Source organism: Tyto alba, unplaced genomic scaffold, assembly GCF_018691265.1.
Source record: "Tyto alba isolate M040663 unplaced genomic scaffold, T.alba_DEE_v4.0 Super-Scaffold_40, whole genome shotgun sequence".
Taxonomy (NCBI): domain Eukaryota; kingdom Metazoa; phylum Chordata; class Aves; order Strigiformes; family Tytonidae; genus Tyto; species Tyto alba.
The window spans coordinates 48,930,549-48,949,704 of NW_024881316.1; the positions used below are offsets into that span (position 1 = coordinate 48,930,549).

The 19,156-nt window shown below is 54.3% G+C and overlaps 1 protein-coding gene and 1 long non-coding RNA gene across 6 annotated transcripts in view; both read right to left on the minus strand.

Moving 5' to 3' along the window:
* Positions 1 to 7,423: 7,423 nt before the first annotated feature.
* Positions 7,424 to 10,825, minus strand: LOC122154534. Its single transcript, XR_006166524.1, has 2 exons — positions 9,197 to 10,825; positions 7,424 to 8,025 (listed from the first exon to the last, which is right to left on the minus strand). It is a non-coding gene; the product is annotated as an uncharacterized LOC122154534 (long non-coding RNA).
* Positions 10,826 to 10,841: 16 nt separating this feature from the next.
* Positions 10,842 to 19,156, minus strand: part of EXTL3 (exostosin like glycosyltransferase 3) — a 156,184-nt gene continuing 147,869 nt past the window's right edge. For all 5 annotated transcript variants that reach the window (XM_042803612.1, XM_032997582.2, XM_032997581.2 and 2 more), the window contains 4 exons: positions 17,852 to 17,979; positions 14,687 to 14,831; positions 13,289 to 13,417; positions 10,842 to 11,424 (listed from right to left, as the gene is read on the minus strand). In XM_042803612.1, the coding sequence (XP_042659546.1) occupies positions 11,215 to 11,424; positions 13,289 to 13,417; positions 14,687 to 14,831; positions 17,852 to 17,979 (612 nt within the window). In that variant the 3' untranslated portion in view covers positions 10,842 to 11,214. The remainder of the gene's footprint in view (positions 11,425 to 13,288; positions 13,418 to 14,686; positions 14,832 to 17,851; positions 17,980 to 19,156) is intronic.

Genomic DNA, 19,156 nt, shown 5'->3' on the forward strand with positions numbered 1-19,156 from the left:
CACATTAAGGATTTCTGTTCGATTGGATGTACAGACTCCAGCCTCCATACCTTTGCTTTGCGTGTGCGTCATGGGCGTGAGAGAAATAGTATCATTAATGTGATAAAAAACTTGTTGCGGTAGCATTAATCCTCATAAGAGTTTACAACATTTGCAGTAGCTCAGCTTCTTTATCATCTCTAGAAAATAGAATAAAAGAATTGGACATATTTCACCTTGTAATTAAATCTCCAGGACGATTATTCTTACCACAGAGAGGCCTCAGCTGAGCTGAGGAGGCAGGCGGAGAGGGAAGAGCGGGCCTTGTAATGTCCTTGAGAGCGTCTTTCTACTTGTTACCTGGACCAGCTCCAGCGTTGGCCCGGGTGCTCCAGAGCCTTCATTTGGTGAAGATACTCGTTTGCATTCATAATTATAAGGGACTTCACTTGTTGCTTTAAGAAGCCAGCCCCGAGGCCGTGCCCCACGGAGGCAGTCCCTCCCGCTGGGCCAGGGCTCTGTTCCACCGGGAGCCTTGCAGGGAGCAATCGGAGCTTATTTTGGGGCAAAGAACAAGGGAAAACCAGTTTGCCAGCACAGTGAAAGCACACACCAACCTGAAATTCCTCCTCTGTTTTTCCCGAAGCAGGGAAAAGGATGCAAATTCACTGATCAGCACTTCATGGCTGCCTATGGACCACACCGCCGTCGCAACCGTGTGATGCTGTGCTGCTGAACCACGGCTGACCTTCCCAGAGTGGCTCCACCAAGCTCTTGGGTCAGCGTGGGCCCCAGGCCCGCACCGAGGAGCATTAAACCCACCTACAAAGAATCAAGAAGATCTTGGCTGGGGTAGAGACGAGTTGTGGCTACCTGTAGTCTAAAGCCAGAACCCAAGAGCTGAGCTAGCCGGGTGCTGCGACACACGGGGACATTTCTGTGACATTTATGTGGTTGTATGTCACGGAGCCCCGCAGTAACAGGGCTGCAGATTTACTGGCATAAAAAGATTTACTGGAGCTCTGTGTTTCTCTGACTCTGCAGGTGTGTGAGGGCAGGAAGGCGAGAGCTTTGCCGAAGTTACGCAGTCCAACCAGCCTTGGACATCGGGGGAGAACAACCTCCTCGTGTTCTCATCCAGCACGGCCTCGTTGCACAGACAGGCGGGTTGCACAGGGAGGCTTTACTGAGCTCAAGGTATTAAGGAAATATTTAAATACGAAGAGTGAATCAGCCTGTATCGGCCACACCAGCGGCTCCACAGCGCTGACTAGTGAGTAATTGGCCCAAATAAACCCCGCTGCTCTCAGCCCCCCATGGAAATCTCTCAGTGCTGCCTAATTTGACAGCCCTAGAGAGATCCAGCCTAGTCCTGCCTCTGATGGATGATTTTGGAGACATTCCTGGCTTGGTGCCTCACCTTCCTCTTCTGTGAAATAGAAATTGTAGCAGCCTCCTTCGCAGGCTGCCTTGAGACACAGCTGAAAGCCACGGCGGCAGAAATTGTTTTAAAAGCACGGTGGTTTGAAGGTAAATCGGGACTGGGAGTGGCCTCCTGTGCTGATGAACAGGGTTCAAAATGTACTTGGGCTCAACAGTTAGTTTTAGCTTGGTTCACGGCTGAAAGGCAACTGCTGCGACGGGGCCACAATCCTTATTTGAGGTGCAAAACTCTGACTCGTGCCACTAACAGCCATGCTGCTATTTTATCAGGTCAGCTGATAGATAGCGGCTTTCAAAAGGCTGTCCCACCCTCCTGGGGGGAAAAAAATTAATCAATTTTAAAGTTTTTACTTGTTTTTCTTGTCATTTCGGGCAGGAAAACTTCTTACTGCTCCAGTCCAGCATCTGGAATTTGATTCATTTCTTAGAAACTAAAAGGTTGTGCCTGCTGGAAAAATAAACATATTGTTGGGGGGGGGGGGGGGGGGCGAAATTCTTTAATGAAAAAATCTTAATTAAGCTAGCAAAATGAGTGCTTGTTCATGCTGCAGAGAGGAAGAAAAATAAGTAGCATTTCTTGGGGCTGGGTGAGTCCTGCAGAGGTAACCATGGCAGCCCAGGAGAGCTGCGCATGGAGGGGGGGAAATACGCTGGAGATGCACGCTTTAGTGGCCAGGCACCAGCAAAGGTACTTGGGTTCACACTTTTTCTTCCAGAAAAGGGGAGAAAAATAATAATAATAAAAAAAATTATCTCCTTGGCCACCATGTGATGTTCGTGCTCCCCTAAGTAAGGGCAGAGGGGGGTGGTGGCAGCTTTGCGGGGCTGCACCGAGCGAGTGACGCTCCGGGCACTGCCCGACCCGTGCGCAGCTGGGGGGATAACGGGGAGAAAAGGTTAAAAAAATCAACTTTCTGCGCTTGGTTGGCTTTTCCAGAACAGATACTGCTGGGTGGAGAGAAGTGGATTGTGTTTTCTTTCTATTAATGTGAGCCTTAATAAAAACAAGTGGACCAAGTCATTTCGTTCCAGGCTCACGTCGTTCCCCCCGCTCCGTGCCCAGATGCTGTCGGCGTCGTGGGGGGATCAGCTGGCCCCGATGCCACCGGCTGAGTGCCCTGAGCCCCACCAGGGCCACCTCCCCGGGGACTCGGACATGATGAACAGAAGGAAACTGGAGCAAGATGTTGGGTCTGTGCCGATGCGGCTGATCAAAGGGGTCCCCATTTACCCAGCACATGCGCCCCGCGAACTGTGACCCCGCCCCTCGGGGACCCATCCCCTGGGACCAACCAGCCCGGGCTCATCACCAAGCACCTGCCCCTCCAAACCCACCGCCTGGGCCCCATCGTTTTGGGGACCAAGTCTCGTGGCCCCCAAGGACCAAGCCAAGTCTCTCCCTGTGACCTTGACCAAGCCCCCCCCCCCCGCCGCGGCCACTCTCCAGGGCCTGCCACGGGGACCCACGTTCTGTGGCGGCAGCTCCGGGGGGGCTGCAGGGAATTCTCACCCCCGGGGACACTTGGGGGTCACGGGGCAGCCCTGGCCAGGAACCAGTGGCCGGTAACGTGCCCTGGGCAAGGCGTCGGCGGGGCGGGAGATCATGGGCCGCACCCTGCGTCTCTCCCAGGGACCGATGCGACGCAGTCCGGTGGCATCAAGTGGGATTAACTCGGCCCAAACGCCTCTTTCAGCAGACACGGCACCAATTTCCTGCATTTTTAGTGGCAGGGTTAAACATTTCAAGGCTCTTTGCCCAGCCTACGGCAAAAAAAAATTAAATTATTCTTCCAGCTTTTCTCTCCCTTAGCCCTGAGTGTCCCTAGGACACATTCCTCTCCATGCCCCTGAGCGCACAGAGGGGCAACAGCTCCATCTCAAGTGTGGTGAGACCGGGCTGCTGTGGATAATTAAAGTTGTGGCAGCAAATGTCCTGAGGCAGAACATCATTCCGTGTGGTTCAGCCAAGCCGTGGGGGGAGCACGATCTGCCTGGTGAGAAAAACTTCTAAACCAGCCAGTTCCTACTGCAGCAATAACCAAAAGTGCCAACGCTGGCCTCCCTCTCGGTAAAACTTTGCATTATTATTATAATTGTCTTGACATTAATGGATACTGGGTAACAACAAGGGTGAGAGATGGAGCAAAGCAGCCCCATGTCGCTGCACGGAGAAGCCCAACCACACGCAAAGACATCACCACTGGTCTATTTTTATTATTCTAATCACCACGTTGGCAGCAAAACATGCAGGGCGAGAGCTTAAAAACCAGCTACACAAGCGAGCGGGGCACTCTGCTGAGAAATGCCTGTGAGAAAAGCAGCCAAGGGGCTTTAAAACCAAGGCGGTAGGAAGAGGGGTTACACCTCATTTCTCTTTTTTTATTCTTGAAGGAGGGAAAAAAAAAAAAAAAATCCAAAATGCTGTTGGTTTTCTGCCTCAGGACTCGCTGCATATCCCCAGGCAGGGCTGGGCTCCAGGGAGCCCTTCCCAAGGACTAGTGACGCTTGAACGAGAGTTGTTTTATTTTTTTTTTTTTTTTTTTACCTACATTAAATTACTTAGTGGGCTCAAATGAAGGGTGACAATTATCCTTCCCTTGCAGGCACAACACTGAGCGCAGCATAGGTCTTTCATTAATTGCCTGCCTAATAACTGCTCATTTCCCCCTGACTGCGCTTAATATTTACTATTTTGAGCCTCAGTCGCAGCTCCCGAGGCCCTTAACAACACGCTGCAACTTTCGGTCAGCCCTGCTGGGCTGTTGTTGGGCTGTTGGGCTCGATGAGCCTGGTGGGTCCCTTCCAACTGAAATCTATTCTATTCTATTCTATTCTATTCTATTCTATTCTATTCTATTCTATTCTATTCTATTCTATTCTATTCTATTCTATTCTATTCTATTCTATTCTGTTCTAAATTATATTCCATTCCATTCCATTCTATTCTATTCTATTCTATTTTCTATTCTATTCCATTCCAGTCCAGTCTATCCTATTCTGTTCTGTTCTAGTCTAGTCTAAATTCTATTCCATTGCAGTCTATCCTATCCTATCCTATCCTATCCTATTCTATTCTATTCTATTCTATTCTATTCTATTCTATTCTATTCTATTCTATTCTATTCTGTTCTATTCTATTCTATTCTATTCTTTCTATTCTATTCTAAATTCTATTCTATTCTATTCTTTTCTATTCTAAATTCTATTCCATTCCAGTCCAGTCTATTCTATTCTATTCTATTCTATTCTATTCTATTCTAAATTCTATTCTATTCTATTCTAAATTCCAGTCCAGCCTATCCTGTCCTGTCCTGTCCTGTCCTGTCCTGTCCTATTCTATTCTATTCTATTCTATTCTATTCTATTCTATTCTATTCTATTCTATTCTATTCTATTCTATTCTATTCTATTCTGTTCTAAATTATATTCCATTCCATTCCATTCTATTCTATTCTATTCTATTTTCTATTCTATTCCATTCCAGTCCAGTCTATCCTATTCTGTTCTGTTCTAGTCTAGTCTAAATTCTATTCCATTGCAGTCTATCCTATCCTATCCTATCCTATTCTATTCTATTCTATTCTATTCTATTCTATTCTATTCTATTCTATTCTGTTCTATTCTATTCTATTCTATTCTTTCTATTCTATTCTAAATTCTATTCTATTCTATTCTTTTCTATTCTAAATTCTATTCCATTCCAGTCCAGTCTATTCTATTCTATTCTATTCTATTCTATTCTAAATTCTATTCTATTCTATTCTAAATTCCAGTCCAGCCTATCCTGTCCTGTCCTGTCCTGTCCTGTCCTATTCTATTCTATTCTATTCTATTCTATTCTATTCTATTCTATTCTATTCTATTCTATTCTATTCTATTCTATTCTATTCTATTCTATTCTATTCTATTCTATTCCGTTCCGTTCCGTTCCGTCCCATTCCAGCTTTGTATTTATCCCCACTGCAGCCGAGTGCCGCAGCCCTGGGGGTAAAAGCAGGACCCCTGGCGCGAGGCGGCTGATGGGTGACCCTCACTGTGCGCTGGGCACCCACAGGAACGCAGCAGCCCTTTGCTTTTCAGCCCAACTCCAGAACAACTTCTTGAAACACTAGAGAGAACAAAAAAAAAACCCAAACCAAACAAACCTATTTTTCATCCCAAAAGCCTTTCATGGTCCATCGCGGGCAGCAAGACGGAGCCGTAAATCCCACACAGCCTGCACATCGCTTAGCACGGGCCCAGCGACCCGCTCTGAAAAACTGCATGGATTTAGGGATTTAAAATGCCCCCACAGCACCTGTCCCGCTCCCCACAACGCCACACACTTGATTTTAAGCCTCTTTGTATTTGTTTTAAACAGGAAAGAGATGCTGGGGAACGTTGGCTGCCCTGGCCCGTGGGTGGCGAAGCGATTCATCTACCTGCCCTGGGACCGACGGGCCCAGTGTGACCTCGGCTTTGTGCTGCTGCTGCTGTTCTGCGTTTCCAGGTGGGGAAAAAAAAAAAAAAAACAAAATCAACCAGTAATTTCCCCTCTCCCTGCCTGTCCCAGCGTGGCGGGGGCATAAGGCAGGGCTGTGGGAGGGGGCGAGTGTCCGCGCCCGTGGCTGCAGGTCCCTTCCCTGGGCTCTCGCTGGAGCGGGTGGTTTTTCCGGTGTTGCCGAGCAGGACGGAAACATGGGGAGCAATTTCAGTGAAATGGCTTTTTATCAAGGAATGTGTCATCAGGAAGGGAAAATTGAGGGTGCTTTTTAGTGTAGAGGAGTGGAGCGTAAAGCACCTCCCGCCTGCCCTCCCTCCTGGTAGAAGGGAATGAATGACTAGGGGGATTTATCCCGCTCCTCTTCCCCCATCCCAAAGTACAAACCCTCACAGAGGGGGGAAAAAAATAAAACAAAACCAAACAGGAGCCGGGGTGCGGCGGCTCGGCTCACAAGGTCAGTCACAGCGGTTACAGCTCTAATAATCATTTGCTTTAACAGAAGAATTTTTTTTTTTTTTTATCCGCTGCATAAGGGCTGGCAAAGCCCCACGAGCGAATCTGCTCCGGTGGAGCCAGCGCCCAAGATGCTGCTGGGCTCATCGGGGAGCTGGACCCCCAAAGCAGCGACACCCCCCCCCCCCCCCCCCCCCCCCCCCCCCCCCCCCCCCCCCCCCCAAGATTCTGGGGCCAAACCCCAAAGAATTTGGGAGGCAGGTCCTGGGCAGAGCACCCACCTCCTTTCCAGGATGAAAATAATTTGGGGTTTTTCCTGAAACCCCTTCTGGAAATAAAACCAAGCACGAGCAGTCCCGGTAGGGCAAAGCCTTTCCCCGGAGGCAGTAGGGAAAATAAAGGGCACGTTTCCCAGGGGGACAGCAGCAAGGTGACACAGAGGTGACCAAAGAACCGCGGAGGAAACGGCTGCTGAGGGGGAACGGGAAAAAAAAAAAAAGCAGCAGAAAGGAAATCCAGCTGCGGTGGAGGAAATCCTGCGGGATTTCCAGCCCCACATGCAAGGGGGAGCCCACGGCCTGTGGATTCCTCCCCTCTGCTCCTCCCCGCGGGTTTGAAGCTGGTGGAAATCCCGTTAGAAATCACACGGATCCGGCTGGTTTATCGGCCTCCGCCTCCTGCCCGTGGCTGATTCCGACTGGGGATGCAGAAATCGAAGGGTTTCCAGCCTCCCCCGGACCTGCTGTCCTGGCTGGGTGTCCCCGATGCCACCAGCAGCCCCGGGTCACCCTGGCAGCCGGAATGTGACGTCCCCCTAGGGCTGGACCGGGGGGTTCTTCTGGCCCAGCCACGAGCCCACTGATGGCTACAACTGGTTTTAGCATCAGCTGCTGCTCCTGAAGGGTTTCCACCATTTCAATCCAGCTCCCTCGGGAAACACAAACCTGGGGAGATGCTTGTTTTCGGGGTGCCCCAGGGCCACGGAGCAGCACTGCCACGGCAAAGCCCCGTCCCAGCCCCAACCCCTCTCTCCCAGCCCCCAGCAAAGCAGGCACGGAGACGCCCTCAAGTTAAACTCTCCATTTATTGGATCCTTTTACAAAAAAAAAAAAAAAAAAACAAACCTCAACATTGTGCTCGTGTTGAAGGAGTTTCTTTTCTCTCGGTTTTTGTGGTTTTTTTGTTTTTTTGTTTTTTTTTTTTTTTTTAAACCTGGTGCTCACGGAGCAGTTAGCACAACCAGGGCGCGGGGGGAGGGCAGGGGCTGTGCGACATGAACGGGGGGGGGGGGGTGGGGGGGTGGGTCCGTGTCACCGCGGACGATGCTATTTACAGCGAATGTGAAAAAAAAGACCTCGCTCCGCACCCGGCACCCGCAGCCCCCGGTCCTGGGTGAAGCAGCAGAAACATTGGAAAGGGGAAGAGGCTTTTCCCTTGGGAAAGGTGCAGCCGCCGGGAAAACCTTCCCGTCCCCTCGGGGCCGAGCCCGTGGGCGCCAGGCTGCTCCGTGCTGGAGCTGGGACGAATCGTACAACCTAACCTGAGCTTCGGGGTTACCCCGGGGCCCCCCGGAAATCCCGGGGGAGCGGCGGGGTAGCGGAGGAGGATGTTCGGGACGGTGGCACGGGCTGGATCCCTCGTCGGAAAGGCCCCTCTCCTCCCAGCTGCTGGAGGGAAGCGTAAGGACAGCTCAGATCCTGGGATGTCTCCGGAGTCGGAGTGTGAGTTGGTGCTCCGGAGGGGTTTTGGTGGCTATTTGGGAGGATTTGGGCAAAGAGCCGCTGCAGCAGCAGAGGGCTGGGAGGGAGAGCGCCCGGCCCGGCGCTCGCTGGCGTTTCGTTTCCTTGTGGCACCCCCTTCCCCCCCCCCCCCCCAACGCTGCCGCCGCCCAAGGCGTCACCCCGGAGCGAGCAGCTGCCATCAGTGACCCGCAGCACCCGGCTGCCCCTTCACCCCCGGACCCCCCTGCTCCGGGGGGGGGTCTCAGCAGGGAGAACCCCCCCCACCCCAGGACCCACGCAGCCTCTCCCTGCTCAGCCACGGCACGCCGAGCCCGGCCCCCGCAGCACCGGGGATCCTCCAAAAAAAAAACCAAAAAAACAAATAAACACCAACGCTTTGGGCAAGAGTTGAGCACGTTAAGAGCCTTGGGAAGAAGAACGATTCGGCTCTCCAGCGCTGCTCCCTGCCTTTCTACCGGCCTGGAACCGAAACGCACCGACGGAAGGGAAGAAACCCCCCACCTTCACCACCAGCTCCGACCGCAGCCACGCAGCGAGGCTCAGCAAACCCTGAGCCCCCCCGACGCGCAATACTTCACGCCACGTCCCTGTTTTTCCAAGCTCCCCGTATTACACTCTCTCACCAGGAATAATAAAATTTCCCTTAAGCTTTTTTGAAAATAACTTGCTGAGGAGTGTGTATCTCTATATAAAGTGCAATCCACGCCTGCATCGGTCCTTCCTCCCGCCTGAGCCCTGCCGTGCGGGCAGCGGGCCGGGGAGGGCCGAGCTGCTGACACCAGCGACCGGTGCTGCACGGGAGCGACGGCACCGCCGCTAACGAACCACCTATTAACGAGGGGAGAATTCAAGCCGGGCGGCAGCGGGGCGGCAGGCCCCTCGGGGATGCTGAAGCTGGTGCAGCCGCTGCCAAGCGCCACGGTTCCACTCTGAGCAGGGGCAGAAAAAAAATCCTTCCAGGCGTTTTGGGGCCTCGCAGGAGTCTCCGGTCGCGTTTTTAAGGAGACTGTGAGCCGTCGCATGCTCCGTCCCGAGCACCTGATGTTAACGCAATGAAAAAGCGGAAAGGAGAAGAACTATGGAGAGGAAAAGATACCTTGATCCTTATTTCGCTGCGGTCGGTAGCGCTGGTGAAGGCACGAGCTGCCGTCTCTGCCGGGGATGGGCTGCCCCTTCCCTTTATCATGGAGCAAGTGCTGGTGACCTCCATCCGTGGGGCGGACAGTGAAAAACTGGCTGGAGAGGCCGCTGAACCCCCCCAAAAACGTGGTGCAGGCGGCAGGGGAGGGGTGCAGGCGGGGCTGACCTCACCAGCGAGCCCAGGAGCTGCCCGCAGACCATCCCCGCTCCTCCTCTGGGACACGCCGACGACACAACTGGGCGGTAACATCCTTCTGCCGCGGGGTGCTGGGACGGTTGGGCGTCGGGCCAGCACAAGCGGGGACAAGTTTCACCTTCCCGTCCACCCAGCGAGAGCTTCTCCGGGCTGCCCTTAAACTTCTGGGACGCCCTGAGGGAGAACGTCACGCGGGAGAGGGCAGCCCGTGTCCCTTCCCTCTTGTTACAGGCCGGGGGCGAAGCAGAACGGAGCAGCGGGGGCCGGGCGGTGGCACGGACGCAACGGCGTTTCGCTGCTGGAGGAGAGGGAGAGAAACCAGCTCCCAAACCAGCCCCGCGAGCGCGATGCCGGCGGCGTCTCCCAGCTCTCGGCGGGATTAACCTCCGGACGCAGCCCGAAGCCAGAGCCCGAGTGCGGAGGGGACGGGGGTTAAGGCAGTTACGCGGAGGCCCACGGGGCAAACCCGCCGTGGGCCGGGGGGACGCGGCCCACGGTGCAGCCCCGGGGCTGGGCCGGCGCTTCGCCTCGGCTGCGCGGATTCAGGGTTGGGTGCCTTCTCCCACCTCCGCTCTGCAAACCGTGACGCGATCCCAAGAGAAGGTCCACGACGTCCCGACTCCCGTCGTGCCGGCGCGGGGCAGGGACCAGGCACCGCGAAGGGGCTCGCAGACTGCGCCCGCGCTTGGATGCCTTGGGGGAAGAGGTGGATTTGCTCAGCAAAGGCTCGCGTAGGCGATCGCGGGGTGCTACGGGAGCAGATCTCCAAGGGCCGGCGAACAAGGCCCCGAAGGGCAGGAGGAAAAGTCCCAAAGCGCTTGTGAAGAGGCCGGGCCAGACACAGAGGCTCTCACAGCTGCCTCTGGTGCTGCTGCAGCTGGATCATCCCCAAACCCCCACCACGCCCCCCAGCTTTCCGAGGTTTAGCGGCGTGGGGTGGGAGAGGACACCCAGGACGGGACCAGCAGCAACCAAACTCCCCCAGGGCCGCGGCACGGGACCAGCGTGGGGCTGGGAGCCGGGGAAGGACCCTCCGGGGCCAAACTCTTCCTCTGCGAGGGCAGGGCTTGGTGGTGAGCAGAGCAGGGGAAAGAGCTCGTCACCAGCCGATACCTGAAAGTCCTCAGTAGTAGCCACGGGGCAAAACGAGCCGGGACGTGGCGGGCGGGAGGGGAGGAGAAAGGCTGCCCCGCGGGAGAACAGCGGAGAGCGGAGCTGCCTCGATGCTGGGAATAACCTCTCTGCAGTCAAACCCTCCAACCTGGCCTTGCTACGGTCCCCCTCGGGTGGGCAGGCAGGTCCAGAGGGGAAACAAAGGGTGGGTAGGGGGGTGGAAAAAAAGAAAAGGGAGGGGGGAAAAAAGAGAGAGAGAAAAAAAAAAAAAAAAAAAAAAAAGCCTCACGCGGCAAATCTAAAACACTTTCATTTTAAATAACAATAATTATAATTAAAAAGAATGGTTGCCCTTGGCTAGCGAAGGGGCAGAGCCAGTAGCCAACGTGCCATTCCTCAGTGTACGATCCTAGGGAATGTCTTTACAGACGCCATGAGATCCCGTTCCCTGTCGCTCGGTCGAGTCGCTGTGGGGAGAGCGGGAAGGGAGGGGGAAACGCGCCCGTCCCACTCCAGGACGTCCCTTTTGCTCCGCGGGAGGAGGCCGGAGTCAACAGCAAAAGGCGTTTTGCGCTGGCAGCTCCGTCAGAAAAAGCCACCCCCCTGCCCTCACCTGCCGCCGGCCGAAGTTCGGAGAGCTGAGGGTGCCCGGCTGCCTCCCGCCTCTAGATGAACTTGAAGCATTTTGTCTTGTCGTGGGGCAGGCGGGTCTTGAAGAGGACCGAGTCCACGCGGAACTGGGTGTACAGGAGGGGCATGTACCCGTACACCTTGACGAAAAAGTTGATGCACTTGTGTCGCTCGTGGAAGTGAGAGTCGTCGTGCGAAAGCGCCTGGGGGCAGCCGGGGCAGCGGAAAGTCCAGCGGGAGGTCACCTGCGAGGAGAGGGACGAGGAGGGTCAGCGCCACGCTGGGGGCAGCACCCCCGGCCCAGGGACACACACACACACACACACACACACACACACGCCCTGCCCGAGGCGCTGCGCGGGGGGACGCGGCTTCGCCGGCCTGCGTGACGTGTCACAGACGGGGACAAACTTGGCCGGGCTCTCCCCGGCTGCCCCTTGGGGGTGTCCGGGCGAGGAGGGACACGGTCCACCGCAGCTCTGCCAGAGCAGAGGCCTAAAGGGGGGACGGGATGATCTCCCGATGCTTAGTTACTTTTTTTCTGGTTTAACGTTTGAGAAGCTGCTTCAGGAAAAAAACAAAAAGACCTTGAGAGAGGAACTGCTTTCTTTTCAGTGGCTACAGACAGGATCACAGACTGGTTTGGGTAAGAAGGGACCTTAAAGATCACCTAGTCCCACCCCCCTGCCCCGGGCAGGGCCCCCTGCCCCCAGCCCAGGGGGCTCCCAGCCCCGTCCAACCTGGCCTTGAACCCTTCCAGGGAGGGGGCAGCCACAGCTGCTCTGGGCACCCTGGGCCAGCGCCTCACCCCCCGCACAGGGAACAATTTCTGCCTTAGATCTCACCTAAATCTGCCCTCTCGCAGTTTAAACCCGTCCCCCCTCGTCCTACTCCCACCCCCCGACCCAGAGTCCCCCCCCCCCCCTCTCCTGCCCCCCCTTTAAGCCCTGGGAGGCCGCTCGAAGGGCTCCCCGGAGCCTTCTCTTCTCCAGGCTGAACCCCCCCAACTCTCTCAGCCCGGCCCCCCAGGGGAGCTGCTCCAGCCCCCCCAGCATCTCCGTGGCCTCCTCTGGCCCCGCTCGAGCAGCTCCGGGTCCTTCTGCTGTTGGGGGCCCCCGAGCTGGCCCCAGCACTGCAGGGGGGTCTCCCCAGAGCGGAGCAGAGGGGGAGAATCCCCTCCCTGGCCCTGCTGCCCACAGATGCTACAGAAGAATCAGCAATTTGGGGCGCCTCCTGTTTTAGGCACCCAGCATAAGATCTTTGGAGGGGGCTCTGGTGTTCAGGAGGTGCTGAGGGGCCGCCCGTTGATTTAAGGGCCACCTTGTCTGTCTTGAATCGGCCGTCCCTTTGCACTGCCCTTTGGTTTTGGTCCGATTCTCCTCTCAGCTGCACCAAACTCTAGAGCCTCCACTTTGTAGTAGGCTCCAGATGGGAAGACCACCACACAGAAAAACCCACCCATCACATTTATGGCCAAGACCCATCTCCAAGGCAGCTGGCCTGTGACAGCGAGACATTTGCAGGGCTGTGAAGAGCAGTTTGCCAGCAGCGATAAAGAGCAGAACGATCTGCATCTGAAATCCACACTCAAAACTGTGCCATTCGTTTGTTGTCACAGGGCAAGGAAATGTCAGCTGGGCTGCAGTGTTTGGACCGTCAGCCCTCCGCGTGCAGATGAGCCTAAATGTCTCTGGAAAGCCAAACAAAATCAGCAAGGAGATCATGCCTACTGGCGCCGCATGTTATGGGAAGAAGGAAATTTGTCTTTTCAGGATCAGCTGCCCAAAAGGGCCTTTGCTGAGCCAGGAAACCCTCCGGTCTGAGCTGTGGGGTCAATTAATCCCCACTTCATCCGCTCGCCACGGCGGGGACTTGGCTGCTTCTAAGTGAATTTTCACACCTCTCTGAAGAGGTGCTACATCTCCTCGAGGCCAGACAGGGGACGTGCTGAGAGCCTCGAGCAGGTCACGCTTGCGGTGCGGCCAGGTTTTGGTAAGGGCAGGGCAGGCTGCATGGCACAGGATCTGCCCTGGAGCAGAGCAGCCTCCTGACACACCCCTTCCCTTTCACAGGGATCGACCAAACCGCTGTTTCTCCTTTATGCTTTACCTTTATGGGAGGTTTTCTCGTCAGGTGAGAGACCAGGAAATTCATGGCGATGTCCTCGCAGTTGATGTATTCGTCCACCATGTCGCGGATGGCTTGTGGCATCACGTAGGAGTACAGGTAGGCGTAGTACTGGAAGGGATAAAACGGCACGACGTCGCTCACGGTGGTGCTAAGCAGAGCTCAAGGATGCCAGTGGAGAGACTCCCCACAGCGGAGCGGATCCTGCACCCAGGAGATCTGCTGCAGCCAGAGCAGCAGCAAACCCACCCCCCAGCCACCACCCTGACCGAGCCCCAAGGCTCCTGTAACTTCAGAAACCGCGAAACGATGGTTTCAGCCCCTTCAGACCTTCCTGTCTGTGCTGCTGCGGAGTCAGCACGGCAGCAGTAGCTGGTGGGTGACCTTCCCACCGCGACAGGACAGTCCCCTGGGGAAAAGAGCAGCTCACCCTTTTCTCAAGGTCCGTTTGCCGGCTGCTGCCTCCCCCGCACAGAGAGGCACTTTCTGCACTGCTCCCTCCCAGTATAAACCAGCCGCCTCCCAGCCGGCCCGTGCCACCAGGCAGCTGCAGAAGCCCACGACTTCCCCGCAAATTACTCCTTGCAACACTCGGAGTCTGTAAGGTTAAAGCTGCTACAGGGGCAGGCAACGCCGTTGTTGCAAATACCTTAATAATATAGTTTGAATCCTAGAATATTATTTTGATTTTAGCTTAAAAAATGACCTTGATTTAAAATGGAGTTGTAGCAGCTAGGACAATATAAGGTATGTTGAGGCCCTTAGGAACAGATAACTAGTATGGTGTTTGCTTTAATCACTACAGGAATCGTTATTAACTAGTATGGTGTTTGCCTTAATCACTACAGGAATCGTTATGGACTCTGAATCAAAACAATGGGTACTGATTATGGATCTTGAGTTAAAATGATTATGGAACCATGATTATGCAACCAGGACTCTGCTGAAAAAGTGTATAAATATGTGGTGGTTTGTATCTGTCGGGGAACACGTCTTTGGCGGAGTTATCCCCCGTGTTCCCCAGCGCTGGAATAAAGAAGTGCCTGCTTATCTGCTTTGGGGAGATAAGTTCTTTCGCGATTGCGACTGCGAACACCGTGGCCCGCCTCGCCCTCGGTCACGACACCCTCCTCGGTGCCACGGTGCTTCTCACGTGGCACAAAATACTCTGCACCTCGAGGAGACCGCTCGCCGGGACACAGACCAGTCGCTGGCCGTGTTTCAGGTTGGAGAAAGGGAGGGAAAAGGAGTGGTGAGCTCCAAAATACGTTCTTTAAAAAAAAAAAAAAAACCACCCAAATACAACCCCCCCAAACATCCCGCCGCTGGCGACTCTGAGAGGAAGGGAAAGCTGAGGGCGTCGTGGCGGTGACAGCTCACCTTGTGGAAGAAGGCAGCACCAGTGAGCACCATCGAGAGCTCGCAAGAGTAGTTGGAGTTGTAGAGCCAGGATTGATGGGGGATGTCCCACGCGTGGTAGCGCCCCGGGAAGCCAACGATGCGGTCCCTCGCCTCTCTCCAGACACTGCAAACGCAAAACCTTGCAGTGAGACACGAGCCCGGCTCTGGCTGAGAACTGCTACGCACAGGGCTATGCCCTCGACGGCAACGGACCGGCTGCCGGGGCCAGGGGGGAGGTTGTGAGTGATGGAGGTGCCTACACATAAAAAAAAAAAATTTGGCGACTGCTCATCCGAAGAACAGCCAACGTACAACTGTAGTTTGGGCAAAAAGGGTAAACATTGTTAAAACGTGCCGTTACCTTGCTTTAAAGTCCATTTGACGTTTAGAAATGAAAATATGGAAAATGCCAAGATGCTAAAGACATCTTTTTCCGGAGGCTGTTCAATGCAAGCTGGCCACCTCCACAGCACCGAAGCTCTACTGGCGGTAGGAGGCACCAACAGCTGCCCGAGTGACACATGAACACGGTCCTACCCTGAGAGAACTCTGATTTCTTTCCTATCGTAGTGCAGGAAAGGGCTGAATGCAGAAATCTTGGCTTTAGCGGACGGGCAGAATTTGCTGACGTTCTCTTGTTGAAGGTTAAAAGCTGTTAGGTGCCAACTGCCGCGCCCCTCAGTCAGCTCGCCCAAACACCGCCTGCGAGCACGCACCAGCGCTGCCTGGTACAAAGCTGAGCTGCTCACCTCAGTCCCCTCCTAGGGGCACATTCGAGTTGGCTTATTCACAGGGAAAGTGCTCCTAACTCACCAATCAGGGATTTTTTAACTCATAAGGGCTGTTCCGGAGGTTTAAAAGAAAACTAACAAAAAAGCCCAGTGGCCCAAAATTCGTTTCGGAATTACACAGAGAATGGAAAACTTAAAAAAAAAAAAAAAAAAGACAGATGTAAAAGCAGGGAAAGCCAGCTCAGTTTCCTCCTCCATAAAGTCGAGATAACATCAAGCTCCCTTTAGGAGAGATGCTGAAGACCCTGGTGTCTCCAGACAGAAGAGCTGAAGTGCCAAACTGCCAGCTTTCCATCCCAAACCATCCCCCAGCAGCGTCCCGGGCTCTGTCCCTACGGGAAGAGCCACAGGGGCTGTAAGTGCATCCTCCACCCGAACACACGCTCGCCGTCGAGCCACGGGGCATCAAATCCTGAGGTTCTGCTCTCACTTGAGGCTCGCTCTCCTTGAGAGAAACCCTACAGGATAGCTGCAATACTGGCAGGAGCCTCTCGGACACGGAAAGGTTTGACCTTCTTCACAGCCACAAAATAGGGCAGAAAGTGGCCTTTTTGGATTTTTTTTTTTTTTTTTTTTCCCCTCGTGTGGATGCGAGTTCCCTCCCACAACCCCCATTCCCGCGGAGAGCTACAGAAGCGATGGCTGCAGGGTCATCACAGGCTGCTGAAGAGATCGAGTTTCCGAGAGCCCTGAGCTTTCATTTCACTTACTGACACAGCCAGGAGCAAGGAAGTTTCTATTGTTATATCCTTTACTCAAATTAATCAAACTCTGATACAACCTGGTAATGAAAACCAAGTAATTAACACTGCCAGCAGCATCCTCCCAGCAAGCACTTGTTTGCTGGGGTTTCTGTCAATCCAGCGTGATTGTTTCGAAAAGCCAGAGCTGAAACTACTCATTCCCTTTCACTTCTCCCACATCTCGCTTTCCTATGAACATGACACTTCTGCCTTCCCAGCTCAGCCACAAAAACAAGGATTTCTCCAGAGAATCATTTTGTGAGTGCTCCTCTAAGAGGTTTGCTTGGGGTACCCACCTCCAGCTCACTCCCGAGCAGCAAACAGAGCAAGAGGCGGCTTTTGGCCCCGAGAATTACAGCCCGAAGCAAAGATTCAACAAAGCACAGTTGTTACAGGCAGAGGTTCACTCAATCGCTGAGACAGGATCTCTTCCCTGGCTGAATGTGTTAATACAAGGAGGCTTCGTGGGAACAAGGTGTTTGTAAGCAGGGATATGAGTGAGAGTAATACACGGCACTTATAATTTTCATTTGATGCTCTCCAGGGCTAATCGGTAAAGCCTCAGCCAGGCGCTGTGGATGAACGAAGGAAAACAGAGACCAGAGAGGAGGAAAAACATCCGAGTTCAGATAAACAGTCTCAAAAGGGGGATGGAAGGGAAGCCAGGAGTCCTGACGCCTACTCCCCTCCTTTCATCACTTTAACACCTCGTTTCTCATCTCGTGGAGAGAGCTGGTCAGGTTTCCAGGCGTTTTGGGTCTTTTAATTTTCCTCCCAAACATGAGGGAACCCGTTTTGGTGCGAGTGGAGAGCTGGTCCCCCTCTCCCGCCCAGCGGCCAGCTGCTCTCGGATTAGCAATCGCAGCCCCTGCTCGTGCCATCCTCCGTCCCTGGCACCGCTCTGGCAGCCAGCGAGGATCAGCTGCACAAACCTCCCAGCACAGGAGCCCGTGTAACCATTTTCTCCCTTGGCCCTGTAACCAGGAAGCTTTTTGCCAGGGCAAAGTCAAGAGAAAACGTAGAAGCTGGAGCAGAAAGGGGGGCGGGAACGAGAGCAACCCGCACCAGCCTTTTCTGCGTAGCACCTGCCTTTTCCCTGCTCTGCAGAAAAAAAAACCCCGAAGAGCTGTCACATCCCAACGTCACGCGGAGCGAAGAGGACGGCAGCCCACCGTGAGCTCACGAGCACCGCGTCCCGCCGCGGCTGCGAACGTCCTGGCCTTGCCAACGGCACGTGAAGGATGGAGAGTGACAGCTGCTTGGATTTGTTTTCCACTTTCCTTCCACCCGAGGAAGCCACGCACCCCCAAACCCATTAAAGGGAACATTATCAGCACAGCAAAAGCCGAAGAGACGAGGTTAGGAAGCGTGAGAATCAGGGTTGCCTGGACAACCTTAAATCAGCCCGCCTGCCCGCACTCATTGAACAGTTCATTACCATGTATCACTCCTCCAAGAAAACCAGTTGGAAAGCCGGCGGGGGGGGGCACGTGCTACTCCCAGATCTGGTCCCAGCTTTAGTTACGAGGCCACGCTGCGCCCGAGCAGACCCTAGATGCGGAAAACCCACCAGTTTGGGTCCAAAGGCCGCGGGTGCGGGAGCCACTCACCGGAACCCAAACATGATCTCGTCGTGGCGAAGGTGAGCGTCGTCATCGATGGACAGGATGGCCTCCGTCTCGATCTCATCCCACGGCAGGAACCGGTTGTTCAGGCTGTTTTTCTCTGTGCGGACGACCTAAGAGATGAAGACGCGACGGTTACGGCGGCTGGACGTGCCCCGAGAAGAGATTGAGAGGCCGGGGCTGCGCACTCGCGGCCTCCGCCATGGGGGATTGCTTTCTTAGCCAAAAGCATCTGCTCACCCCGGCGCCAGCTCCAGCTTCCAGCCCTTCTCCAGCTCGCCGGGCTGCCGAGCGCCCACCCCAAGCCCCGCGAGGGCGGCTCTGCCGTAACGGAACGCCGGCCACGGCTGGGAACGCAGCGGCCACGGCCCCTTGGCAGCATTTTTCCTGCCCCGATTTGAATTGTTGCTGCAACCGTCCACGCTTTCTGCCTTGGACGCAACTCCTGGGCAACGCTTCCCTCTCTCGAAACTCTTCCAACCCCCTCGCTGTGCAATTTCCCTTATCCCCAGCCAGACATGTGTAAAATCAGACCGAATTTCTCCCTCTTCTTGGCTGCCCCTTCCTCGCTTCGCTAGACCCTTTCTCCTTCACTTTTACACTTTTTGGCAGCCCTGGCTGATCTGTAGTCACTCAGCTCATCCTGGGCTTCCCGTCCCATTCAATCCCTCCAGTCATTTCTCTGGCTCTCCTCTGAACAATCTCTCTTGATTTAAATATAAAGTCCAGCCTGGTGAAAAGAATAAGATGTCACAGCAATAAAACTCCATTAAATAAGATTACATTTGATCACACACAAAAAAAAAGCCCACACTGAGACCGTTAACAGTGGGAAATATTTGTATTGGGGATCTGTATGACAGCTGGTATGATTAAACTCCCCTGTAAAGCCAGTGTCAGCGCTTGCATCTGTCAATAGCTGCTGGGGGGGTGGGAAATAGAACATTCGACAAAAACGCATTAGAATATTTCACTGAAGATCCATCAAAACCACAAACAATTTACTGCAGGGAGGTGAACAAACGATGCAGCTCTAAGCCACGGTGGAGCAGGGCCAGAAGGGAGCCGGCAGCACTCCCACCCCCGGAGGGCTGCGATGCAATTAGTGCCCGGAGCAGAGGGCAAAAGCAAACACAGACAATGCTGGCGCAGGAATTTCTTCCCCTTCTCCTGCCCGAGGTGGAGAGGCATGACGAAAGGCAGCACGGCCTTTGCGTTTACCTTCAGGTGCTCCCAGGGTTATCTCCTCTAACTGGGAACTGCTGGAAAAACGAGGTTGCGGGAATCACA